At 36.3% G+C, this 27142-nt stretch overlaps 2 protein-coding genes across 5 annotated transcripts in view; one reads left to right on the forward strand and one right to left on the reverse strand.

The window, feature by feature from the left end:
• Positions 1 to 12356, forward strand: part of LOC121369215 (mediator of RNA polymerase II transcription subunit 12-like protein) — a 75753-nt gene extending 63397 nt beyond the window's left edge. Inside the window, exons 39-43 of one of the 4 annotated variants that reach the window (XM_041494150.1) lie at positions 209 to 235; positions 7495 to 7630; positions 9099 to 9389; positions 10590 to 10827; positions 11218 to 12356. In XM_041494150.1, the coding sequence (XP_041350084.1) occupies positions 209 to 235; positions 7495 to 7630; positions 9099 to 9389; positions 10590 to 10827; positions 11218 to 11536 (1011 nt within the window). In that variant the 3' untranslated portion in view covers positions 11537 to 12356. The remainder of the gene's footprint in view (positions 1 to 208; positions 236 to 7494; positions 7631 to 9098; positions 9390 to 10589; positions 10828 to 11217) is intronic. The other 3 variants (XM_041494161.1, XM_041494169.1, XM_041494176.1) reach the window with 3 other exon arrangements.
• Positions 12357 to 17101: 4745 nt separating this feature from the next.
• Positions 17102 to 27142, reverse strand: part of LOC121369248 — a 30368-nt gene continuing 20327 nt past the window's right edge. Inside the window, exons 3-4 of the mRNA XM_041494208.1 lie at positions 23350 to 23514; positions 17102 to 22457 (exon numbers count right to left, since the gene is read on the reverse strand). Of these exons, the coding sequence (XP_041350142.1) occupies positions 22295 to 22457; positions 23350 to 23514 (328 nt within the window). The 3' untranslated portion in view covers positions 17102 to 22294. The remainder of the gene's footprint in view (positions 22458 to 23349; positions 23515 to 27142) is intronic.

A 27142-nucleotide genomic window follows, 5' to 3' on the forward strand; every position in this document is an offset into this window, starting at 1 on the left:
ATAAATCAATGTCCTCTAGTGGTGTCGTTAAACAAAACAGGCTTTTAATCTGTTCATCTTTCACGAAAATGTTCACAGTAACTCCCTTCTTCTCAAGACCATACAAAGTTTTCAAAGATTTTCTTTTGTCCAAGATTGTTTTGATGAGTACATTGGAATGAATTGCATCTTTAGCTAACAGTAGGTGACTTTGTGTTTTCCATTCAAGAACGCAGTACTCAACGAAGAAAAGGAGGTAAGGTCTTCTTTGTGTGTGGGAAACCAGCTATCTTACTGTAAAGGTGTTGGGAAACTCAATACTTGTCTAAACAGTCAGTTATCTTACTGTAAAGGTGTTGGGAAACTCAATACTTGTCTAAACAGTCAGTTATCTTACTGTAAAGGTGTTGGGAAACTCAATACTTGTCTAAACAGTCAGTTATCTTACTGTAAAGGTGTTGGGAAACTCAATACTTGTCTAAACAGTCAGTTATCTTACTGTAAAGGTGTTGGGAAACTCAATACTTGTCTAAACAGTCAGTTATCTTACTGTAAAGGTGTTGGGAAACTCAATACTTGTCTAAACAGTCAGTTATCTTACTGTAAAGGTGTTGGGAAACTCAATACTTGTCTAAACAGTCAGTTATCTTACTGTAAAGGTGTTGGGAAACTCAATACTTGTCTAAACAGTCAGTTATCTTACTGTAAAGGTGTTGGGAAACTCAATACTTGTCTAAACAGTCAGTTATCTTACTGTAAAGGTGTTGGGAAACTCAATACTTGTCTAAACAGTCAGTTATCTTACTGTAAAGGTGTTGGGAAACTCAATACTTGTCTAAACAGTCAGTTATCTTACTGTAAAGGTGTTGGGAAACTCAATACTTGTCTAAACAGTCAGTTATCTTACTGTAAAGGTGTTGGGAAACTCAATACTTGTCTAAACAGTCAGTTATCTTACTGTAAAGGTGTTGGGAAACTCAATACTTGTCTAAACAGTCATTTCGATTAATCATAATAACAGAATCAGTAGGCTCAATTAATACTGCAACATGTTTGTTTTTTGTTTTGTTTTTTAATACGCACTTTAGCATATGTTTGCGATGTGTACATTTGGCGAAGAACAACATCGCCTTAAAGGTAGACTAAACTCCAACAAGAGCCTTATGTGTTGGAAAAATGCATACCCGGACCACCAACACATACTAACACTTTAACAAATAAAAAACATGTAATTTTAGATTTAATAAAAAAACATTATTATTCCTGCTAACTGGGGGCAGCCATTTTGTTTCATTTTTGTGACGTCCGGTGGTATAGCTTGGGGCGAAGTGACGTCCAACTTCACTATTATGCACATTGTAAACAAACACTCTAATTTATGACAAAGCGCTTCGCTTTCCACAACCTGACTTGTAAAACAACACAAATGACTTGATAGTATAATAAACTATTTAACTAAATATATTTCAATTTGCATCAATATAACGAAATGGAGTTACAGTATTTTTTTCTTTTAAAAAATTCAAAGAAAAAATACATATTATTAGGCCTAATGGTAGGATACATTCGAGCAAAAACGACCACCCACAATACCCAAGTGATAATTTTCTCCCTTTTTTTTTTGGACTACGTAATTGGTCAGTTTTGTGATTTTAGATGGGAAAGTCTACTTAATCAAGTGTTTTACAGAGTTACTTAGAGTAATAAAGCATCAGGACGGCTGGTAAGGTCCATTACAATTTGAGGTTATCACACAATACCCTGTGATCTTAATAAAAGAGCAGGGCTAGCTGGTAAGGTCCGTTACAATTTGAGGTTATCACACAATACCCTGTGATCTTAATAAAAGAGCAGGGCTAGCTGGTAAGGTCCGTTACAATTTGAGGTTATCACACAATACCCTGTGATCTTAATAACAGAGCAGGGCTAGCTGGTAAGGTCCGTTACAATTTGAGGTTATCACACAATACCCTGGAGATCTTAATAAAAGAGCAGGGTGAGCTGGTAAGGTCCGTTACAATTTGAGGTTATCACACAATACCCTGTGATCTTAATAAAAGAGCAGGGCTAGCTGGTAAGGTCCATTACAATTTGAGGTTATCACACAATACCCTGTGATCTTAATAAAAGAGCAGGGCTAGCTGGTAAGGTCCATTACAATTTGAGGTTATCACACAATACCCTGTGATCTTAATAAAAGAGCAGGGCTAGCTGGTAAGGTCCGTTACAATTTGAGGTTATCACACAATACCCTGTGATCTTAATAAAAGAGCAGGGCTAGCTGGTAAGGTCCGTTACAATTTGAGGTTATCACACAATACCCTGTGATCTTAATAAAAGAGCAGGGCTAGCTGGTAAGGTCCGTTACAATTTGAGGTTATCACACAATACCCTGTGATCTTAATAACAGAGCAGGGCTAGCTGGTAAGGTCCGTTACAAATTGAGGTTATCACACAATACCCTGTGATCTTAATAAAAGAGCAGGGCTAGCTGGTAAGGTCCATTACAATTTGAGGTTATCACACAATACCCTGTGATCTTAATAAAAGAGCAGGGCTAGCTGGTAAGGTCCGTTACAATTTGAGGTTATCACACAATACCCTGTGATCTTAATAACAGAGCAGGGCTAGCTGGTAAGGTCCGTTACAATTTGAGGTTATCACACAATACCCTGTGATCTTAATAACAGAGCAGGGCTAGCTGGTAAGGTCCGTTACAAATTGAGGTTATCACACAATACCCTGTGATCTTAATAAAAGAGCAGGGCTAGCTGGTAAGGTCCATTACAATTTGAGGTTATCACACAATACCCTGTGATCTTAATAAAAGAGCAGGGCTAGCTGGTAAGGTCCGTTACAATTTGAGGTTATCACACAATACCCTGTGATCTTAATAACAGAACAGGACTAGCTGGTAAGGTCCGTTACAATTTGAGGTTATCACACAATACCCTGTGATCTTAATAAAAGAGCAGGGCTAGCTGGTAAGGTCCGTTACAATTTGAGGTTATCACACAATACCCTGTGATCTTAATAAAAGAGCAGGGCTAGCTGGTAAGGTCCGTTACAATTTGAGGTTATCACACAATACCCTGTGATCTTAATAAAAGAGCAGGGCGAGCTGGTAAGGTCCGTTACAATTTGAGGTTATCACACAATACCCTGTGATCTTAATAAAAGAGCAGGGCTAGCTGGTAAGGTCCGTTACAATTTGAGGTTATCACACAATACCCTGTGATCTTAATAAAAGAGCAGAACATTTTGCCAAATTATCTATTAAACTTCAAAAATAGAAGAAACCTAGTTATTTTGTAATAATATTAATATATCAATTATTACATGAATTTTTCCGCCAAATTAAAATAAAATTCGCCAATTGTTTTTTAAGCCAGTCCTGAAAGAGGCATGTCTTTTCAGTGTGTCTAGACACAGTGTCTGGGGACCCTCTAAATATACACCTGCCAATCAAGAACCACAGGTACAGGCCACGGAAAGAAAAGACCAATTAACCAAGAACACACTCCAACTATTATTTCTGTACGTGGGTTAATTTATATACAAAACATAATGCAGTTATTTCAACACTTTGACAATGGTGGTTTATTTTGTATTGAAAAATAAACCACATATACACGATGCTATGTGACTTGGATGGATATTATTACAGAACATTACGATGCATCTGCAAAAATCAGGTATGTTTTGTTTCTTCAGTTCGAAGATTAATTCCTGACATGACACGTTACGTATTACGTAAACCACGTCAGAGGGCGTATTCACTAGGATGGTACAAAATGGCTGCGCCCGTTATATATAATAGCCGTCACATTTAACCGTTTTATTAATTAACTATACGATTATATACTTGTTGATATTAAGCAATAATGTGCATTATGAATCGTTGAATATGCATACCAGTCCAAAAGCCTTGCTTTAGCATTCCTTTAAGCATTTCTAACCTGAATAATTAGAGTATAAATTTCACTTGGGTGCAAAAAACACAAATTATATAAGCACACACACACACACACACACACACACACACACACACACTGTTTACAGTAGTTACATGAGTATTGTTCCCAGAGCAACTGCTTCCACAGAGACAAATTAAGACACTTATCAATGAACTCAACAGTTTGGTAATAATATGAGTTTGAACACATGTGGAGTCAATGAAATGCACCAGTTTGCTGGACCTTCTATCACTTGTTTCATACAAAAGCTGATAAAAATTCATTTTATTTTATGACAAACAAGGGTTTTTCAGTTTATCTAAAATATATTTTTGTTAATATTTCTAATTATTTCCCAGTTAGAAATGTTTTGCACATGGGACTATTTTTTATACTAGTTACTCATCTTAAAATATGTTGCCAGTGTGTGTGTGTGTGTGTGCACATGCAATAGTGTTTGTGTGTGTATGTGTCAGCATGTAAGAGGTTTACTGATAAAAACTACTACTTTTATTTCTAAACCAGTTCAGTTCAAACTTTTTCATAATGATCCTAAACCATAATATTTAATAGTTTAACAGATTTTGGGTCAGAAACGAAAGATTATGAAATTGAAACCCAAAATATCTACATTAAATGATGTTTGATTCTGACAGAATCCTAAAACAAAATCCCCAAAGTCAATACCTGGCTACTGTCACACACACTTATTTTTTATTTAAGTGTTTTTTAAATGTATTTTTTTATTTTTTTTATTATTAGAATTTCTTTTTTTAAATCATGATGCTTGCATTGTTAACTGCAAGACTGCATATACTCATGCTAGGTTCAGTTGGTCAACTGGACGGCTGCATTGTAATATTCCCAACTCCCAACTTACAACCTGTGCGCTTAGATTAACAACTAATGAGTCGTACGAATTGTCTACAATGAAAATAGAGTTGTAACAGTGCTCAGACTGGCACTGGACAGTCATAAAAGTCGAGAGATTGTCAAAATTGGCCAACTCCATCCTGGCAGTTGGTAGTCTGACACTAGCATTAATTACATTGGGGGGGGGGGTCAGTCTAGGATCGATCCCCATCAGTGGGCCCATTGAGCTATTTCTCATTCCAGCCAGTGCCCCACGACTGGTATATATCAAAGGCCATGGTATGTGCTATCCTGTTTGTGGGATGGTGCATATAAAAGATTCCTTGCTACTAATGGAAAAATGTAGCTGGTTTCCTCTCTATGACTCAAAATGACCATATGTTGACATCCAATAGCCGATGATTAATAAATCAATGTGCTCTAGTGGTGTCGTTTAACAAAACAAACTTTAAATTATTATTTTTTATTTACATTTGGATGTGAAAAAGATGAGAGTATGTTCAAGGCTTGAAATAGCAGGTAAAATATTTCTGTTACTATTCGTTGTTATAACAACAGGCCTAAAACAGTAAGTCCTGCTAAGAAAAATATGGCCTGCTGTTACTATTCGTTGTTATAACAACAGGCCTAAAACAGTCAGTCCTGCTAAGAAAAATATGGCCTGCTGAAAATAGAACAGTGTGGGATGAGGGAAGGGTTTGGGACGGTGTGTGAAGAATCACGACCTCTGAGTTGTATTTTAAAGCATTATGCAATTAAAATATAACACAGTGACAAGCTAAATGGTATCTGTGGGATAACTTTGACATAATCTGTTTCTAAAAAAATAACCTGCACATTTTATTTTATTTATTTATTATTTTTATTTTTTTATGGGGGGGTGGGGGGTAGCAAGTGAATTTCTGCTTCACCTTGCTAAGTCTAAAATAAATGGTCTGTTGTAAGCTTTTGCTGTTTTGAACTCAGATTTTGTTATGGTGCTTGCTTTTGTTGTTTGTTGTTTGTTGCTTACAGTGCTCATAATCATATTTATTGCATGGTGTCTAACATCTTTTAAGTGAAGATTAAGTAGATTTTTGTTAAAACTTACATTTTGTTTTATACTGATGCACAAGAAAATGAACTGTACTTCAGTGAATCCAGTTGTACTTATTGAGCAGCTCTGTGGTAATATAGACGTTTTCTGCCAGAGATAAAAACGGGTATGGCTTCATACCCAAATTGTTTTGCAGATTATGTTTGTTTTAAGTTGACCTTTTGATAACATTAATTACTCTTGTCACTACTGTATGATGTTCTTAACGTAACCCATTTTCGTTCTGGTTGCCTTCAATTCCATAGCGTCATACCCAAACATTTCTTTCTGGCAGAAGCACAGAGTTCTCAGCTTGAACATGTTTACATTCATATGGTCATTGAAATATTCTTGTCTTATGTAAACATGAATTATTTAGGCCTGTTAGTTTATCATCCGTATGTGAATTACAATGGTTGTGTATTTCAGAATTTGTCTTTTTGTTTAAAAGTTTATTTCATGTGTTGTAGTTTTCAAACATTACCATATTCTACCTGTGCAAAGGTGTATGCAGTTGCTGTATTTTTTTAATAGCACTGTTTTACATTTGTTCAACTTGGAATAAATTTAAATACAATTTAGTCAGCCTGTTTATAAATAAAGACAATCCACAGAATCCACGTGAGTGGATGGCCTTTGTATAGAACACAAGCATTTGTGTGCATAAGAAATATTCATTGTTCAAAAATATTCTTTAGATGTATGGTGGCCATCTTGTATTTTTCAATAATTATAGAGATTGTTGTTCCAGGGGTGGGGAATATGTTTTAGTGCTAGTTTTGGTAATTTTTGAATTAACATACATTCGTTTGCAGGAAACTGGGAAAGGATATCTATTAAATGTATATTGCAGTCAAATGTTATCTTGTATTCAACATACATTTAAAATGTTAAAATTGGTGTGAATCATGTATGGGTTATGTTAAAAGAAGTTCTGCTAACCCATTTTGTTTTTGCAGTTACAAATACAAATAGAGATCTTAGATGTAGAAATTGTAAAATAATACTGGGGTTTTGCGTATTTGGTTTTATGTAAAAAAGAAAAGACCTGTCCGTCCTGTTGAAAACTCTCACTCAAAGTTCAACTCACAAAATAGACTTAGCTTCATCCGATATGATTTTGATTCCATTGATAAGAATTTTGTTTGAAATCCCAAATAGTAAACAAAAATATGCAAAATATTTTAATTTACATTTTTGTTGTCTCCCTGTCTTTTTTAAGTCATACACCTACATGGATAAAATGTAAAAAGTTTTTAATGATCAAAGTTAACACAGTGAAACCCCTCAAAACCAGACTCTATAAACCAGAATTAACTCAAAACCGGACTCTCTGTAAACCAGAATTCACTCAAAACCGGACTGTAAACCTGAATTCACTCAAAACCGAACTCTCTGTAAACCTGAATTCACTCAAAACTGGACTCTCTGTAAACCTGAATTCACTAAAAACTGGACTTTCTGTAAACCAGAATTCACTTAAAACCGGACTCTGTAAACCTGAATTCACTCAAAAACAAACATGTTAAGGGTTCTGTATGTCTCCATTTTAACATCACGGACTCTAGTATACGTAGAATCTGCGACTTTATCACTTTGTGTTTGTTTCAGCAGCCGCCAGTTCGCGGTGGCCCCTACTACCCAACTCAGGACCCCATGTACCAGCCACAGGGGCCACACCCCAACTGGATGACTCCACCGGGAGGCCAGCCATCTTACGGCTTTCAGAATCAACCAATGGCTCCAGGTATCTATAATATAATATGCAAGGATGGGTTTTAACAGTTTCCGATTGTTCTGATTGCTTTTCCACTTTTGATTTGTATTGTGCACCTGATGCCACACTTTTCAAGGATCTTTTTGTGATCAAATCTAGTCCGCTACCATACACACATGCTAAATATTATAGACAAAGATGAATTTCTTAAATACAATAGCAGTGAAAGTTGCCATCTTTTATTGGCTGAGACTTGATAGTTCATTCAGTGATTCAGAGTGTGTGTGTTTGTGAGGGAGGGAGAGAGACAGAGAGACAGACAGAGGGAGAGAGAGATACACAGAAGACAGACAGAGAGGGAGAGTAATTATTACTTATATACCGGCCTTGGTGGCGTATTGGTTAGGCCATCGGTCTACAGGCTGGTAGGTACTGGGTTCGGATCCCAGTCGAGGCATGGGATTTTTAATCCAGATACCGACTCCAAACCCTGAGTGAGTGCTCCGCAAGGCTCAATGGGTAGGTGTAAACCACTTGCACCGACCAGCGATCCATAACTGGTTCAACAAAGGCCATGGTTTGTGCTATCCTGCCTGTGGGAAGCGCAAATAAAAGATCCCTTGCTGCCTGTCGTAAAAGAGTAGCCTATGTGGCGACTGGGTTTCCTCTAAAAACAATCTGTGTGGTCCTTAACCATATGTCTGACGCCATATAACCGTAAATAAAATGTGTTGAGTGCGTCGTTAAATAAAACACTTCTTTCTTTTTTATTACTTATAGTTAAGTATGGTATATATATATATATAGTGTGTGTGTGTGTGTGTGTGTCTCGAGTAATCAGGGTTTAAGCTGTCATTTACCAAATCGCCAAATGTTATTTAGATTTTGAATTGCCCAGTATGCATGTCCCTCCAACTCAAAGGCAGTTATATCAATCTGTTAGTGATTATCTCCCTTTATGTTGTTCAGGTCATCCCAGGTATCCGGGCAATAGCCCAGTACGCCTTCTCCTCCAACTCGAAGATCTGTTAGTGATTACCTCCCTTTATATTGTTCAGGTCGTCCCCGCTACCCGAGCAATGCCCAGTACGCGCCTCCCTCCAACTCGGAAGATCTGTTAGTGATTACCTCCCTTTATGTTGTTCAGGTCGTCCCCGGTATCCGAGCAATGCCCAGTACATGTCTCCCTCCAACTTGAAGATCTGTTAGTGATTACCTCCCTTTATGTTGTTCAGGTCGTCCCCACTACCCAAGCAATGCCCAGTACGTGTCTCCCTCCAACTCGAAGATCTGTTAGTGATTACCTCCCTTTATGTTGTTCAGGTCGTCCCCGGTATCTGGGCAATGCCGAGTACACGTCTCCCTCCAACTCGAAGATCTGTTGATGATTACCTCCCTTTATGTTGTTCAGTTGTCCCCGGTATCTGAGCAATACCGAGTACGCATCTCCCTCCAACTCGAAGATCCGTTAGTGATTACCTCCCTTTATGTTGTTCAGGTCGTCCCCGGTATCCAGGCAATGCCCAGTACGCATCTCCCTCCAACTCAAAGATCATCCTTCACGACATGATCCAGAACCGCAAGCTGCAGCCGAGTCAGTACCCCATGGGGCCGTCGGGCCAGACTTCCATGACCAACATGCAGCACATGATGACCAAACAGCAGCAACAGCAGTTGCTACGGCAACAGCTCCTGCAAAAACAGAACCGCTTGGCTGGTGGCCAGGACATGTACAACCCGATGGGGTCAAACCATGCAGGAGCCATGCATCCCATGGGTCAACCACCAGGTCAGATGTAGTTGGCTTTAGTAATTATTGGTTCACATTTACAAAGTTTGAAGGTTTGAAGGCACATGTACTTCTTTGTCTCTTTTCAAGTTTCTTTCAAAATCCTGTTGCACATAATACCCTCTTTTCCTTAATTTGATTGTTATTAAAATACAACAGTATACATTACTGTTATATTATAATTAAATTATTCTCACCATTATGGGGGGGGGCGGGACATAGCCCAGTGTTAAAGCGCTCGCTTGATTCGCTCGGACCGATCCCCGTCGGTGAACCCACTGGGCCATTTCTCGCTCCAGCCAGTGCACCACAACTGGTACATCAGATGCCATTGTATGTAATATCCTGTCTATGGGATGATGCATATAAAAGATCCCTTGCTGCAAATCAAAAAGAGTAGCCCAGCGGGTTTCCTCCCTCAATATCTGTATGGTCCTCAACCATATAACCGTAAATAAAATGTGCTGAGTGTGTTGTTAAATAAGACATTTCCTTCCTTCTGTTCATCATTATATTGTATGTATATAGGAGAGGACCTAGTAATTTGGCAAACTTCTGCTCAATCTTTTTGTTGTTAATGCAGTAAAATATGATTTCAATCAAAGTAAAAGGGCAAGATATAGGTGTTACATTTCCGCCGGCAGCATCAACTTTTAAATTGAAGTTTCGCATTTAGATAATTTTTCTCACAAACTACAAGTCCTAGTTTCAATTTGTTTATAGTTGCACCTGTGGATGAATGTTTATAGTAGGTGAGAAATTTGGTTAACATTTTTTAAAATCTGGTTCCAATTCTCTCTCTCTTTTTTGGCATAAAATAATTTTCGCAAAGTAGACTGAATTTGCTTTGAAATACCGAAGAAGAAAATGTTTTCTTTAATTGTGGTACAGAGCTTTCTAAAGATAATTGCGGCTTATATTTTGAAATGGGTATCACATCTCTGTACACCTATAGTCATTCTATTAAAATGTTTTTTAAAATAATTTCAGTTTGGTTTGACGTAAGAAGAAAAGTAGCAGTATTTTGGAAATAACAAAGAAATACAATGTGTGTGTGCAATTTACAAATCAGTTGGTTTGGAAATAAATAACTTATAGTAAGTATAAGATAGTAAGATAGTATGAAAAAAATGCTATCCCTGTGGGATGGACTATAATTATTATAACCACCTCTAACTTGATGTGTGTCGATCATTTCAGCTCCGAGTTACCCGAATCAGTCGTACAGTTCCATGCCGCCCCAGAACCGGATGATGGAGCAGATGGGGGGTAACATGATGCAGCCAAGCTACGCCCCCTCGTACCAGGGGGGTCAGGCGGCCGCAGGGGGGACCAGCATGATGCCGGGGATGGCACAGCAGCCTCAGCAGACAGGGTACATGTCTCAGCAGCCTCTACCTCAACCACCGCCACCACAGCAGCAGTATGCCCAGCAGAGGTATGGTTAACAGACCTCGACGTGGAAAAATAAACAAATAGAGGGAGGGAATGAATGTTTAACAACAAGTGATTGATTACTTAATTGCTGCCCTAATTTAGGTCATGGGAAGCCATATAAGATATTGCCATACTGATACATATAAATTCACATGATAATGGGAGCTAAAAGCTACTCTCCATGAACTGGTATATTAAAGGCCGTGGTATGTGCTATCCTGTCTGGGATGGTGTATATAAAACATCTCTTGCTACTCATGGAAAAATGTAGCAGTTTTCCTCTCTAAGACTATATGTCAAAATTACCAAATGTTTGACATCCAATAGCTCTAGTGGTGTCCCTAAAAAAAAAAAACTTTCATTTCTTTTTTCTTATTGCCTCTATTTTCAGAATGCAGCCATCGATCAGTAGCGGGATGCAGACGAACCCAGGGATGAGCTACAGCCAGATGGGGGGCACGGGGCCGCCCCCCCAGTCGTCATACATCCCCCAGATGTCCACCCAGCGAATGCAGCAGCTTCGACAGAGCCGCATGTTACAGATGCAGCAACAGAGTCAGCAGCAGCAGCAGCAGCAGCTACAGATGCAGACAAACCAACAGCAGAAGACCGCCGCCCTCGTCGCGCAGTTACAGAGACAGATGCCTGGCACGATGCAGGCTCCACCCGGCCGGCCCGCCCCACAGTACAACCAGTATCAACAGTATTGATGTTAGGGGCTGTTGTCTTAATTGATGTGAAAGTTAATTTAAGTTTGTGGGTGATGCCAGCACTGACCTGGTGTTAGTGTGTAAGGTCTGGCTGTAATGACAGTAAAAATGTGTAGCCGACTGATATGATGGTTAAAAATATTTATGAGTGATCCCAGCACTGACACAAGTTTTGGGTCGCAGAGCTACAGAGACGAGATACCTTGGACGATGCAGTTTTTACATCTTGGGTTACCTGGTCCTCATTATTTCAACCGGTATCAACAGTATTGAAGTTAGGGTGTATGGTCTGACTACTATGATGGTTAAAGTTTGTTTGTGGGTGATGATGCCAACAATGAAACAATTGTCGGATTGCCCAGCAACGGAGACAGATGCCCAGCACAATGCAGGCTCTACTTTCCGGTTGACCTGCCCCACAATACATTTCATTTCATTTCAACTTATTGCCTTATGTCCGATGGCTTAACCACGACACAGCTGAGGCCGGTACACCAGAATACAACCAGTATCAACAATATTGATGTTAGAGTGTATGGTCTGACTGATGTGATTGTTAAAAGTTTGTGTATGATGCCAGCACTCAAAAAAGTTTTGGATTGCACAGCTAAAGAGAAAGATGCCTGGCATGATACACTTCTAGTAGAACCAGTATCAAAAGTATTGATATTATGAGTCTATGGTCTGACTAATATGATGGTTAACAGTTTGTGGGTTATGTCAGCATTGACAGCAGTTTCTAGTACAACTAGTGTGTGTGTGGTCTGACTGACCGATTCCAGGTCGCGCGTGTGTGTGTGTGTGATACCAGCATTCACACCAATATAATCAAATAATACTGATTGATATTTATGGTCTGACTGGCATGTTTGTGTTTGATACTAGTATTTATAACAGTTTCTAGTACCACCAGTTTGTTTGTGGTCTAACTGACTAATACAGTTTTGTGATGCCAGCATTCACACCAGTCTCGACAATATTGACACAGGCTTTCTGCCAGAAAAGAATTTGAGGGTACGTAATAAAATTAAAACAAATTATAAGTACCTGTATTAGGTGGTTATGGACCCTGAATTTCAGTTACTTTCACAAATTTTAAACAGCAGTTCTCCTACTATAATTTTTCAAAAAATTAAAAACACGTATCCTTTAATCTCCAACATTTTAAGGTACGTAATTTTACCTTCATACCATCTGGGACAAACCCTGTGAGATTCATGTTTGTGGTCTTGCTGATACATGTTAGTGTGATGCTGGCTTTTGTTGTATCATACTAGTATAAACGGCAGTAAAATTAGTGTTTATGGTCTAACTGTATGTGATGCCAGCACTTGCACACGTTTCTAGTACAACCCAAAGGAATGTTGTATGTTTGTTGTGCAATAGTTAATGTGCGTGTTCCAATAGTTACATGTTTATACGCATGCTGGCAGTGACACCTATTTCTAGTACAACCCAAAGGAATGTTGTATGTTTGTTGTCCAATAGTTAATGTGCGTGTTCCAATAGTTACATGTTTATACGCATGCTGGCAGTGACACCTATTTCTAGTACAACCCAAAGGAATGTTGTATGTTTGTTGTCCAATAGTTAATGTGCGTGTTCCAATAGTTACATGTTTATACGCATGCTGGCAGTGACACCTATTTCTAGTACAACCCAAAGGAATGTTGTATGTTTGTTGTCCAATAGTTAATGTGCGTGTTCCAATAGTTACATGTTTATACGCATGCTGGCAGTGACACCTATTTCTAGTACAACCAATATGAAACAACTGGTATGTCTGTGTTCCCACTGATAGGAAGGAGTTTGTGTGTGATGTCGACATTCACACCCGTATCAACTCAATTGATATGTTTGTGGTCAGACTGACACAAATTAGTATCAACAGGACTCCGACATTAAAATGTGTGATGTGTGTAACACCCAATTGTCCCCTTTTCACAGTATGACGACTATTAACAGTGCTAAGGCCCACTTTCCAATAACGTGATTTCGCACAGAGTTTATCGATACAACGCATTTACGTAGTACCTTTTCCATGTATGCGATTCCGTGCAGTGATGTCATAATGTGAAGTATTTACTTAGGCTTAAAGGTACACTTCAATGATGTCAAATTTTGCAGAGTAATCCGCTTACAAAAATAAAGAGATGGAAAAGCATGTTTCAGCAGAAATTGCATTAATGGAAAGTGGGTCTAACACCAGCCTTCTTAGTCACACTGAGGAATGGGACTTTGTGAGATGATTTGGATAAATGTGCAAAATAGACTTTAGGCCGTCATTCTACTGCTAACTCACAAATGTGCAAAATAGACTTTAGGCCGTCACTCTACTGCTAACTCAAAAATGTGCAAAATAGACTTTAGGCCGTCATTCTACTGCTAACTCACAAATGTGCAAAATAGACTTTAGGCCGTCATTCTACTGCTAACTCACAAATGTGCAAAATAGACTTTAGGCCGTCATTCTACTGCTAACTCACAAATGTGCAAAATAGACTTTAGGCCGTCATTCTACTGCTAACTCACAAATGTGCAAAATAGACTTTAGGCCGTCACTCTACTGCTAACTCAAAAATGTGCAAAATAGACTTTAGGCCGTCATTCTACTGCTAACTCACAAATGTGCAAAATAGACTTTAGGCCGTCATTCTACTGCTAACTCACAAATGTGCAAATAAGACTTTAGGCCGTCATTCTACTGCTAACTCACAAATGTGCAAAATAGACTTTAGGCCATCTTTCTACTGCTAACTCACAAATGTGGCTGGGACATAGCCCTGAGGTAATGTGATCACTTGATGCACAATAAATCTTGGTTCAAACCCCTTTGATGGACCTATTTCTCATTCTAGCCAGCGCTCCACAACTGGTATAACAAAGGCTGTGGTATGTAATATCCTCTTTTTGGAATGGTGCATATAAAATCTCTTACTACTAATGAATAAATGAAAAAAGAAGAGTTAAATAAAACCATATTTCCTTCCTTTTGTACAGACGCATATGTTATGGATCCAAAGTAAAATGGGTCACTGTATTTAGTAGGTATCTCATCACAATTAATGGGTTTTTTTTATACTTCCATGCCGTTTAGAATGTTCTTATTTCTTGTGTCCGTAAAAGTTGTGTGTTTACATTTCTGTGAAGATGCACTGGAATTGCAGCCTGAAGTTGATCTGTTTCATGATACTCATGAATTTATAGTAGTTTTTGTCTCAGAGCAGTCTTTTATGTTAAAGTCAAATGACTGTAGAACAATCAAAATTCACACTAGTCTTATCATTATGGTGCAATTTGTAATCTTACTGGCAAGTTGCTTATGAAGACTGCAAGGCAGGACCGTTGGAGAGAATTTTGAAAAAGAAGGGAGCGTCGGGGTCATAAATATAAATCAGGATTAATATTGACAACGAAAGGTTGTCGGTTACTTGCATGTATTTAGTAACAACTGAGGGTGTGGTTTCTCCAAGGGGTTTTCAATTGAGGATGTACATACGAGACATTGTGAAAACATTAATTTCATTTATCATTTTATAACTGCTAAATGTCCCAGAATCATTTCTCCTTGGTAGCTCACAGCCCTACATTGTCAATATTTATAAATTATTGTCAGGGTTTCTTTGGGTTGTTTTTATGTGGAAGGTGCCATCCATAAAGTATGTATGCTAAAAATATAGGGAATTTACACCTCTATTCACCTGTTTTATGTCCCATCATTAACCCCACCCTGTCCATTGCCAAATTAGCTATTTGCTTATTTTTATACAAAGTTGCTACATTTAATATCTGGCAAATACAATTTTCTTTAAATTGGCCACTTTTGAGTAAGTTTTAAGAAAATACTTTACATTTGTGAAAATTGGCTAAACCAAAATTCATTCCTGTGTGAGCCCTGTATATATATGTGTGTGTGTGTGTATATATATATATATATATATATATATATTACCCCCAGCAGGCCCTTACAACGGGGAAAATAAAAATCATAATTTCTCATGAAGAAATTATCATGCATTGGTCTAATGAGCAATACTATTGGATGATTTGATGCTTACAAACCAATGACAGATATGACGTCATCATGATTTGGATGTCATGTAGTTTTAAGAGTTTGCATTTACAGCTGTTCGTTAAATTTATAACAAAATGTCATTTTAATGAACTTTTGTTTGTTTAAATTATGTTTGAACGTGATTAAATTACAAAGTTATAGCAATACTCAGAACAGTGCGTAAAGTGGTTTATATCGTTTCTATACATGTACGTGCATGTGTGTCCGAAATAAAGTCTTTTAGAGAAAAAATAGCTGAGGTAATAAATAGAATAACAAATAGAATATGTCCCTCGTGAAATAATTTTCATTCGTCACTCGATAAAACTCGTGACGACTGAAAATTATTTCACTCTGGACATAAATTTGATAATAACTGGTAACTTGTTTATTATCATATATATAAATACATCATTTTATTACATTGGCTAGATATGATGATTAGATCAATCTCTCTATTTTCAGTTACTGACCCAAAATATAGGTAGAGTATTTGAGACTAGATTTTCAATAAACATACTCTTTAAATCATTTGTTTAAGTACAGTAAATGCAAATTACTTTTAGTTTTGCAATACGTAACAATACAAAAACTTGTATATGTATATTTATGAGTTAAGTTCAGAAACGCTTTTTAAATGTGACAGAATGTAGCTAGCGTCTTACAAAGAATGACGTCATGTATCTTGTATGACATCATACGGCAAACGATACTCTATTTGCGTACACAAAAATGGAATAAATAATGAATTTCCAACTATTCCTGTAGAATTGCAGGATAAAAGAAATAACTGCTCAGGTCGAATGGCGAATGCAGCACGGCAGAGCCTCATTGTATTGGCCATTCTAACCTTCGCAGGATAAAGCCAATATCTTAAGACAGTAACCAGTTATTCCCTATCTATCTTCAACACTAAAATATATTGACTATTATTGGCCATTATTAAGACTTAAAATAAGAGCTGGATTTGTGTAAAATTTTACCAAATAAAATTTAAGACAAAAAGAATACAATTTTAGCAAGTTGGTAAAATGTAACTTTGTATTTCTTTTTTATTCTGAATTGTGGCACTAGAAAATTTCCTGTTGGTGTGTACATTCTGTATGGATGCCCCCCTCACCTCCAACTGTAAATATGAAAATGTACATACACATTGTAACAAGCAATCTGAACATACATGTAGACTTTCGTCTATTGATCAATCATATGTATAAGAAAAAAGAAAAATGGAATAAATATTGTTTTAAAAGAGAAAATGTTCTTGTGCTTATTTGTGAAAATATATTGAACCACCAGTATTTTAATATACTGTACGCGTGTGTGTAAACTCCCATCCACCCTTATGACGGCTATACTAAAGGTTGTGTGGTATGTGGTAAAAATGTAGTTTTCCGCTCCTCAAATAGAAAATCTACCTTTTCACTCTGTTATTTTATGTCATGTATTTTTTACTCCGTCTGAAATCTACCCCCTTGCTATTGAAAACAGTAATAGAAAAACAAAACAGCAACTTGCTTTATCTGACCGAGGTCATTTAATACAACAGATCTTTCAATGACAAACATGGAAGTAACTCGATTCCAATCCGTTCAACTGTGGCTGATCAAGACTCATCTTCACCAGGAGAGGCGAGTGATCATTCACTCTCGCCTCCACCCTCACCAGTCGAGCGATCACTCACACACCTCCACCCTCGCTATTACTCACACATCTCCACCCTCGCCAGTTGAGCGATCACTCACACACCTCCACCCTCGCCAGTCGAGTGATCACTCACACTCACCTTCACCATCGCCTGAAAAGGTTTAGGAGAGCAACAAATTAATCGCCTGGCAATAAATGTTTCAAAGAAGCAGACCCTGTACACAGGAAAATACCATCTAAAAATGGAATTGAGATTGGCTCAATTACCATTACTTCTCACAGGTACATGCATTTTTAGAATTACAATTTTTTATATATATATTTTGGGGCATTACAAAAACCGATGACACCAAAACACTTCGGATGTATGAAAACGGATGTTTCAAACTATTTTTTTTTATTACTTTTAATTTAAATGATAAAAAAAAAGGCTCTAATAATAAAAAAATATGTGGTAGCATTTGAACACTAGGGTCTCATTTTTAATGCATTTTATTTGAAACTTCATGTGATTGCTAGTCTAGTACTTCAGCTCACCTAGCACCATTTCAGGTGAGTGATCTTTCGCCTGCCTCCATTTTTTACAACTGGCGAAGACTGAGAAACCACTCGTACAACTGACACATACATTTTTTTATTTTTTTTTTGTGTGCAAACTATTCATTCATCTATACTGTTATGTTACAAGTTTTATTTCTTAAAGTCTGATCAATACCAGACTATACATTAAGATCAACACACCAAAATAGTGTTTTCAATTAAATAGTAAGTTTTTAACTGAATAGTAGGCACTAAAAACAAAAAAAACCATACAATGCCTAATAAACATTAGTGATTATGTACCTAACATCATAGGTATAACATGAGTTTAATCCATAACGTTTGTTACATTCTATTATTGCCATGGTACTACAAATGGCAGATGGATAAAAAGAAAGAGAAAACACAGCTATAAACAAAGGTTTGCATCATGTTGTAAAGCTAATAATACTTTATGCTTTGCAGGACATAAAATTTCACGTGTATATCGGTAAATTCAATATCAATAAAAATAATTCTTTAAAATTCTGTGCAGTTGAAACTATTTTGTGATCTAATGTCTGTATTCTGTGTACTAATGGATGTTGTATTAAAACTTTGTGGTCTAATCGTTGTAATATGGAAAGTTTGTGGTCTTAATGTTGTTTGATGTTTGGACTATCAAAAGTTAGTGGCTTAGTCGTCTGATGTTTGAACTAACAAAACTTTTATGGTCTAGTGGTTTCATGTCTGGACTGGGCTATCCAAAGTTTGTGGTCTAATGTCTGGACTATCAAAATTTAGTGACTTGTCGTTTGATGTCTGGATTCAAAATTTAGTGACTTAGTCGTCCGATGTCTGGATTCAAAATTTAGTGACTTAGTCGTTTGACTATCAAAATTTAGTGACATAGTCATTTGATGTTTGGACTATCAAAATTTAGTGGCTTAGTCGTTTGATGTTTGGACTATCAAACACTTTATGTTCTAGAGGTCCCTTCTGAATTGGGCTGTCAAAACTGGTCTAAAGTTTGGACTAGCAAAATTTTTAGTCCAATGTTTGCAGGTACATAAAAATGGTATAAGTTTGCAGCAACAACACTGTGGTCTAATGTCTGCATTATGCCGAATACAAAACTATGCTGTGTTTTTCTTTAAAATATAGCTTAAAATTTCAAGGCACATAAATAGGTAACAGTAATAAGTAAGATAAATCTTAATTAAAATTAATGTTTGAAAAGTATACATTAAACAATAATGTCACAACCCACTTTCGTCAGTATCCTAACGGTGATACATGAATTTGATTTTGGATGATGAAGTGTTTTTAGAAACTCAATAATTCCACGACATGTAATTATAATGAGAAAATGTATGGTATATACTGTGCAACACAAGAAATGCAAATAAATATAAATACTGTACATAATCGCATTGTGTAAATTATATTTTTAATTGCTATTAATTAAAACAGAAATTTGATCCTTTTAGAAAATTAGGCATCGAAATAAGTCGAGAACGGTCGTTCAGGTTACCGGGAGGTTACCACATGTATATAAAAAGTTGAGAACGGTGTTTCATTCTCGACAAAAATTTCAACAACGGTAGTTTCATTTCCGAATGTAAACCAGGCAATGCATTCCGGACTTCAGCGTTTCATTTTCTCGTAAGGAATTGCATCGATGTGCAATTGCAAGCAGTAATAGTCATTCCACATTTAAGCTGCGTCCACTAGCTCAATTTACTTCCGCGTTTCGTTTTCTCGTACGAAATTGCACCTACGTTCGTGCACATTTTTGCAATTGCTAAGCAATTTCAGCGATCCGTGTTTAAGCAACGCCCACTAGATAAATTTACTTCCAGATTTTGTTAGTCGTAGGCTACTGATAACAGGAAGTCAATTCTAACTTTCATGTAGTTGTGGTAACCTATAGGTTACCAGGCTATATTTTGTGGTAACCTGTAAATGGGTTACCAGACACAAGGCTTATTTCGAAAGCCTGGAAAATCTCAGCATTTTTCTGTTTATTTCACACCACCATAAAACAGTCAATTGTTTCATAAATATTTAATTTTGGAGTAAATTCCATAGTATGAAAAAAGGACTCTAGATTCGTGCTTGTTTTTTTCCCTACAGACTGACAAATAATACAGAAATTTAGTTACAGATTCTTTTGATTTTCATTTATGGGAATTTAATTCCTATTGAAAAGTGAGTCATGATATGCATTTTTTCTTAACTATTAAACATTCGCATTTACTATTATGATGCAGTAATAGATGTACAGTGTCTGTAACATGCTATAAATGTCAAGGATAATCCAGTAACAACTTTCAACTGATACAAAGTGAAACACGAACCTGGAAACATCACAACACATTAGCCATGTTCAGGAGGCCAAACGCTCAGTCTCGTTATGTTTTTTCACTCAACATTAAGAGAATGTGACAAGATAGAACAGGACAGAAATAAGACCAAATGTTCACGAGCGCTTGTCTTCCTGAACATGACAGCTGATTCATACACAAACACAAACATCAGATCTGTAACTTAAAAATATATACACATATAACATAAAAACGTTTACAAAAATGTGAATGAAGCATAAAAAAATAAATTTAACTTCTGACAACAAAAAATATTCATTAAAAAAGAAAACATCTTTGATATATTTACAAAACAGTGATAAAAAAAATACATGTTGATGGGATGTGCATTATTGGAATAATCAAAGGACTACTTATAATAGTTTTCTTTGAAATCTTCAACACAATATAACTGGAAGCATTGAGAAGCCAGCTACAGTGAATACAACCAACTACCGCATCAAGCATACACGCAGCATGGCAACAACTATTAGTAGCATCCTATCCTCCTAACATGAAGATTGAAAAAGGCTTAGTATGTTTGTTTTTTAAAGACCGAGAGACAACTTATGAATTGGCTTAAGCAGGGCACAATATTTCACTGGCCGTTTTGTTTATGCGACGATTACGCAACTTCAAATTCAAGCAAACTGCCAATCACTTTAGTGACAGACCTTTACATTCTAATATTGAAAGTTACAAACTTTAGGATCATCAGAATTTTATTTGCTATGCAAATATGGTTTGTGTAATCAAATAATCGGTAAAATAATAGGTGAAGACAATGTGAAACAAGTTCGGCTTTACCTAACATTTTAAAATGTTGTCCCCTGCATGAGCAAAAGCAGATTTATTGTTGCACTGATCTATTTAAGTATCTGTCTATCCACAGATCTATCCACTGTTTAATGAAAATCACTAATACAGAGACTGGTGAGGATAAATGCGGGAAGACTCTTCGAATGTGGGGTCCACACATCACAGCCTAACTTCTGTACTTTTAACCATCTCTAACAAAGACATTGATAAGGGGAAGTTACACTGTTAACAGCGCAACTGGAATGGGTATTTTACAGTAGTAAAAATACTACCAGAAAGGGTACTATATTTTACTTACAAACAAATATCAGAAAAGGTATCATATTTCACGCACAAGACTTTGATAGAGGGTACATTATTTTACTAACATGACTACCAGAAATGGCACCTAGTTTTACTAACAAGACTACCAGAAAGGGTACGATATTATACAGAAAAAGAATCCGAATTTTTTTATTGTATTTTACTAACAAGACGTTTGCAGAAGGTACATTATATTACCACTAGAAAGAGGTACATTATATAGAACTGAAAAAAAAGTAACATTATATTGTACACAACACCACTGACCAGCATACACGTACCTTTTAGTACTATTGTTACAGGCACATTAAAGTAAAACTGGCAAGGGTACATGTATTTTGATCCTGGTATAGGTAAATTTTAAAGTTTAAAGCACTAACAGTAAAAGTACTGGCAATGGTACAGTATGGTACTAACTACTAATACTACTGGCATGGAACATTTATAGTATTACGAAATACTATTGGAAAAGGTATATTATAGTATTAATAAGACAACCAAAATGTTGCACTTAAATACATAAAAATATAATTCTCAGATCTGAATTTTTTTTTCCAAAAGAGCATCTCGTTTGAATATGCTGTGCTTGTATTAAGAAAAACAAAGGAATGATGCTTATGACAGAGATAAATAAATGGGTGAATTAATTTTTTAAAAACATTTTAAAATTTTGTCTCAATATGAATAAAAATTGATGGGTATCAAATAAAATAAAGAAATATACGGTGGGAATAAAATAAAAATTGATATTTAAAACGTTTTAAAAATGTCCTCTATTTTTTTTCATAAAAAGGCCACTTTTTTAATAATCAATAATACAATGCCAATAGGGCAGAATTTTTTCTCTCGAAAAATATAGCAACTGCTACAACATTCAAGCTTGTAAAACGACACCTTTAAAAATCTCAATTTTTGAGTTCGCTCAAACAATAATACACAATATCCAGTGGAACAAACTGTAACGAAACGTTAACAAGAGTTTTCAAAATGCCATCCACCGACTAATTTTAACTCCAGATATTTTCCCGAGCCGATTCTCTCTCCCACAATGCATCACCAGTCTTCGGACTTCTGCATCATGCGCTGATGCCGCGTCACTCGGTGAGTAGACTGTTGAGACTCTCCGTGCATTATGGCCGACATCTCGGTCGTCTGATTCTTCTGGTAGTACTGCATGGCTTCAGGTCGAGTCCTGGCAGGGGACGACCGAGGACGACTAAAACAAAACAAAAATATTTAAAAAAAATAAAGTCATGTATAGTGAAACCCCTCTAAACTGGACACCCTCACAATCAAGACAAAAGTCCAGTTTGTAGAGGTATCCAGTTTAGAGAGGTTAAGTTCTGTACTAATGTTTGTGGGGAATTCCGGTTTACAGAGGGTCCGGTTTTGAGAGGTTTTACTATAGTAAGGAATTGAAAAAGAATTCCACAGAAATGAATGTCTCATTTGCCACATTTAGTAAGGAATATTTTTATCAAGTTTGTGACTTCAAAGCACATGCTGACATTAAACCCTGCTCCCATATCATAAGGTTTGTACATTTTACAGCATTTTGTTTTAATGACACCCAGGGCTAGCTGTGGGTGTATAGAAAATTTCGCCAAATTACCCAATGAAGTCCAAAAATTGCAGAAACGCACCATTATTTTCAATAAAATATCAACCATAGCATCAAATTATTTTGCCACTTTAATAGAAAATTTGCCAGTGGTGTTTAAAATTTGTAATTGGCAAATTTGGCAAGTGGCAGAGCTAGCCCTGATACCACTAGAGCACACTGATTTAGTAATCATCGGCTATTGTATGTCAAACATTTAGTAATTTTGATGTATAGTCCTAGAAAGGAAACCATTTTTCCATTATTAGCAAGGCATCTTTTATATGCACCGTCCCAGACAGGATAGCACATACCACGGCCTTTGATATACCAGTCACGGTGCACTGGCTGGAATGAGAAATAGCCCAATGTGCCCACCAACGGAGATTGATCCCAGACCGACTGAACATCAATTGCACACTTCACTACTGGGCTGTGACCCGCCCCAACATCATACTGTTTGTACACTGGGCAGCATAAAGTAAAACGGTATCAAGTAAAAACATACGGATCCTCAGTGAGTTCCATGTGCTTCAGCACTTTATTTTTCTTCACGTTCTGGGGCGAGGAATTCATCGCGAGGATAGCACCCATGGAATCTGCCGAGTTCTTGCTGGCGATGGTTTCAGCCTCGGGTCTCGTACGATGGTGTGGAGGAATTTCATCCCAGCCCCTGCAGAGAAAATCAAATATTGATTCAAAGGTAAAACAAGTTTATTTAATATAATTAGGGGCGGGATTTAGTCGGTTGAGTGTTCTCTTGAGGATCAAACCATCTCGGTGGATCCATTCAACTCATTGTTTTTTGTTCCCATTCCAACCAGTGCACCGCAACTGGTCAAAGGCTGTGGTATATGCTATCCTGTTTGTGGAAATATGCATATAAAAGATCCCTTGCTGCATTACCAAAAATGTGGTGGGTTTCCTCTGATGACTATGTGTCAGAATTACCAAATGTTTGACATCTAATAGCCGATGATTAATTAATCAATGTGCTCTAGTAGTGTCGTTAAACAAAGCAAAACTTAGTTTTTCATTTAATTGTTATCTACTGGATGCCAAACATTTTGTTATTCTTACTCATAGTTGTTAGAGGAAACCTGACCTACAGGTTTCTATTAAAAGCACAGGACAACACATACCAACCATGGAGCACTGGTTGGAATGGATAAAATAAAAAATGGGTCCACCAAGAAGGTTTAACCCTATGGCCCAAACATGTTAGGAAAATGTTTTACTAACAAAGCTAAATTCCACTCCAACAACTGTTCTAGGTTTGGAGGTGGTTTTTTGGTATAAACAGCTTTTTAAGAATCCCAAAGGTACATGCCCTTATCTTTTCAAAAGCTTTTTGACATTTTTTAAAACTTAATAAAAAGTACTTAAAAAAAAAAAAATTAATAAAAAATAACTTCCTTAAAACATTTTTTTTAATTGAGCGGAAACTAAAATTATTCAGAATTTTAAATTTAATAAAAAAAATAGCTTTAAAATGTAACAAGAACTACATGTAATATGTTTTTTAAAGAGACATACCCTAGTTTCAACCCGTGAAAATTAACACTAAGTTTAGTTAATCTACAAACCTATAACACATTTGGATAAAGTTACAATAGAGTGAAACATGAGTCTGTGACTTTGAAATGGTGAAATACCCTCTAAAAACAGACTAAAACTTGACTCCATAACTGTTACTTCTCAGACACACGTGCGTTTTTAAAAATATGAGAAATGCATTTTGTGATATTAAAAACACCAGGATGACAAATAACACTTCGAACGTATGGAAATTGATAATCTAAACAATAAAATCTAAGTAAAGTATGATTTAAGTTATGAAAAACGGTTATAACAGTCAAAAATATGCGTTAGTGTTTAAAAACTAGGGTATGTTCCTTTAATCTAGCTTTTAAATAAAAATAGTTTTTCAAATATGTTTTTAAATCAGTTGATTTATATACTTTTGCATCATAACAATGGTTAAGATTAAACGAGAACACACACACCCCCAACCCCCCCATCTCCTTTAATATTCATGTGTTTTGTAATGTCAAAACTCTTGTTCAGATATTTAACCAGACCTGTCAACCTTTAGTCAAGAGAAAGCAGGAAGTGTGTTGAAAAAGCAGGAGATTTTGTCAAAAAACAGGAGATTTTTTAACTGCACATGATTTAACACAATTTAAAAAAAAAGTACTACAATAAGTTATATGAACACTACATAATGTCATGTATACACTTGTCAACCTTAGTTATTGGCATTAAAAAATAATAATAATAATAATTTAAAACAAATTATATATTTAAAATTATTTTTAAATATTATTATAATTTAATACATATTTTCAAAAATAACTCTTATCCAAAAATCTTAACACTAACAAATTTAAACATTAATTAGTACATTTATGGTATTACACTTAAGGCTGCATCATCGTTATTTGTGTTTCATGAAAAGTAGACCCAAGACAAATTTATATAGGCCTAAATCTTATAAATGAATATTCAGTTTTTACTACAATAAGGTACAGTGGTGTGATACTTATTTAAAATCACCATAACCATGCAATAAACATTGTATTTCCACTAATAATTTCTACTAATCATAAGTAAAAGCTCATTACTGACATCGTGTGAAATATACCGGAATTATACCTATTTCCGTGAGTAACGTTATGTCAAACACAAGATTTATTAATCGTAGGAAAATAATCCCTTGAAGTGTACTCTTGTTACTAATATTTTACTGCACAAACCTACAAATCTAATTGATACAAGTATTGTTTATACAGCTAACTGGTCTTTCTGTTGTCTTGCTTTGACATGTGATTTTGACATCGTGTGTATTGATGCATGCGTTCCTGGTCTACTCTAGTACTTCCAACTATAGAACTTTGCATTATGTAATCCAGTGGGAAGACATTTTACGAGTCAGTGGTGTTATTAGGACTAAAGTGGATAGTTGTATATATGGCAACACTGAATGTCAGTACACAGCCATGGTAGCTTGAATTTTTTTTATGCTTAGAAAATAACGATTTCCCGGGAGAAAAGTTTTTCCCGTAGGAAACTTGATCAAATACCGGGAGTCTCCCGCGGAATCCGGGAGGGTTGACAGGTCTGTATTTAACCTATAGTCCGTCCCATCCTCTTACCATTTTTTTTTTTTTTTTTTTTAATAATTTCAGTTTGGTTTGACATAAGAAAAAAGTAAAACTGTTTTGGAAATAACACACAATTACTATTTTTGTGTGCAAGTTACAAAACAGTCTGCTGAGAAATAAAAAAAACTTGTAGTAAATTTCATAGTATGAAAAAAGGAGTTCCCTGTGGGACAGACTATAGTTCTAGTGTCATTTTGAGGGTATTGTAAAACTAGTTATCGATGGCAAGCCAAAACATACCAAGTTGAAATTTAAATTGGACATGTCCGTTATGTTAATAAATGACAACAAAATCCTCAAAGTTAAGTACAATGTCATGTACAATCTTCTAACAAAATCTCAAATAATAGTATTTCATGACTTCATTTTAAGAACTGTTTCTGTAACACTCTACAATAAAACTTGTACAAGTGTATCAGTGCAGAGAACAATTACACAACAGAAGGTGACGGAAAGAATTCAGAGATCAAAGACCGGGGGAAACATCTTGACAGTTCACGTACAGAGCATGGCGGGAAATCTCAGCCGTAATCAGTGTTTTAGACATTCTGAAGATTAACAGATATGGATGCACATCACAGATCTCTGTTGCATGCATTACCATGCAATTACCGTGTCAAAATAGACTCTGTGCAAAATGTCTCAATATTGGAAGAACTACATGGGTGTCTTTACCATCCCCCCCCCCCCCCCCCTCCCCAAGTGTAATTACAATGGACATATGTATGTACTAGGAAACAGGCATGCAAGCAATCTATAATGGGTGTTCCTCATCCCAACTGGTGACCTATGACTGGTATGTCAAAGGCAGGGAACATTTTGTTTTCAAAATCTTGATTAACGATATTTCTAGTCAACTGAAAATTGATTAGCAACTTCTGTTTAATGTTTTAAAACCTTGTGTAGCAAATCGCGACGTGATACTGATAAAAATGGGCCCTGAAAGGCTAGGGTATGTGCTGTCCTGTCTGTGGGAAGTACATTTAAAATAGTCCTTGCTGCTAATGGAATTTTTTTATTGAGTATCCCCTATGTTAGAATTACCAAATATTTTACATCCAATATTTTACATCCAATAGCTAATGTTAAATAAATTAATATCGTAGTGGTGTCGTTTAAAAACAAAACAAACTTTAA

The sequence above is a fragment of the Gigantopelta aegis genome, chromosome 1, assembly GCF_016097555.1.
Source record: "Gigantopelta aegis isolate Gae_Host chromosome 1, Gae_host_genome, whole genome shotgun sequence".
Taxonomy (NCBI): domain Eukaryota; kingdom Metazoa; phylum Mollusca; class Gastropoda; order Neomphalida; family Peltospiridae; genus Gigantopelta; species Gigantopelta aegis.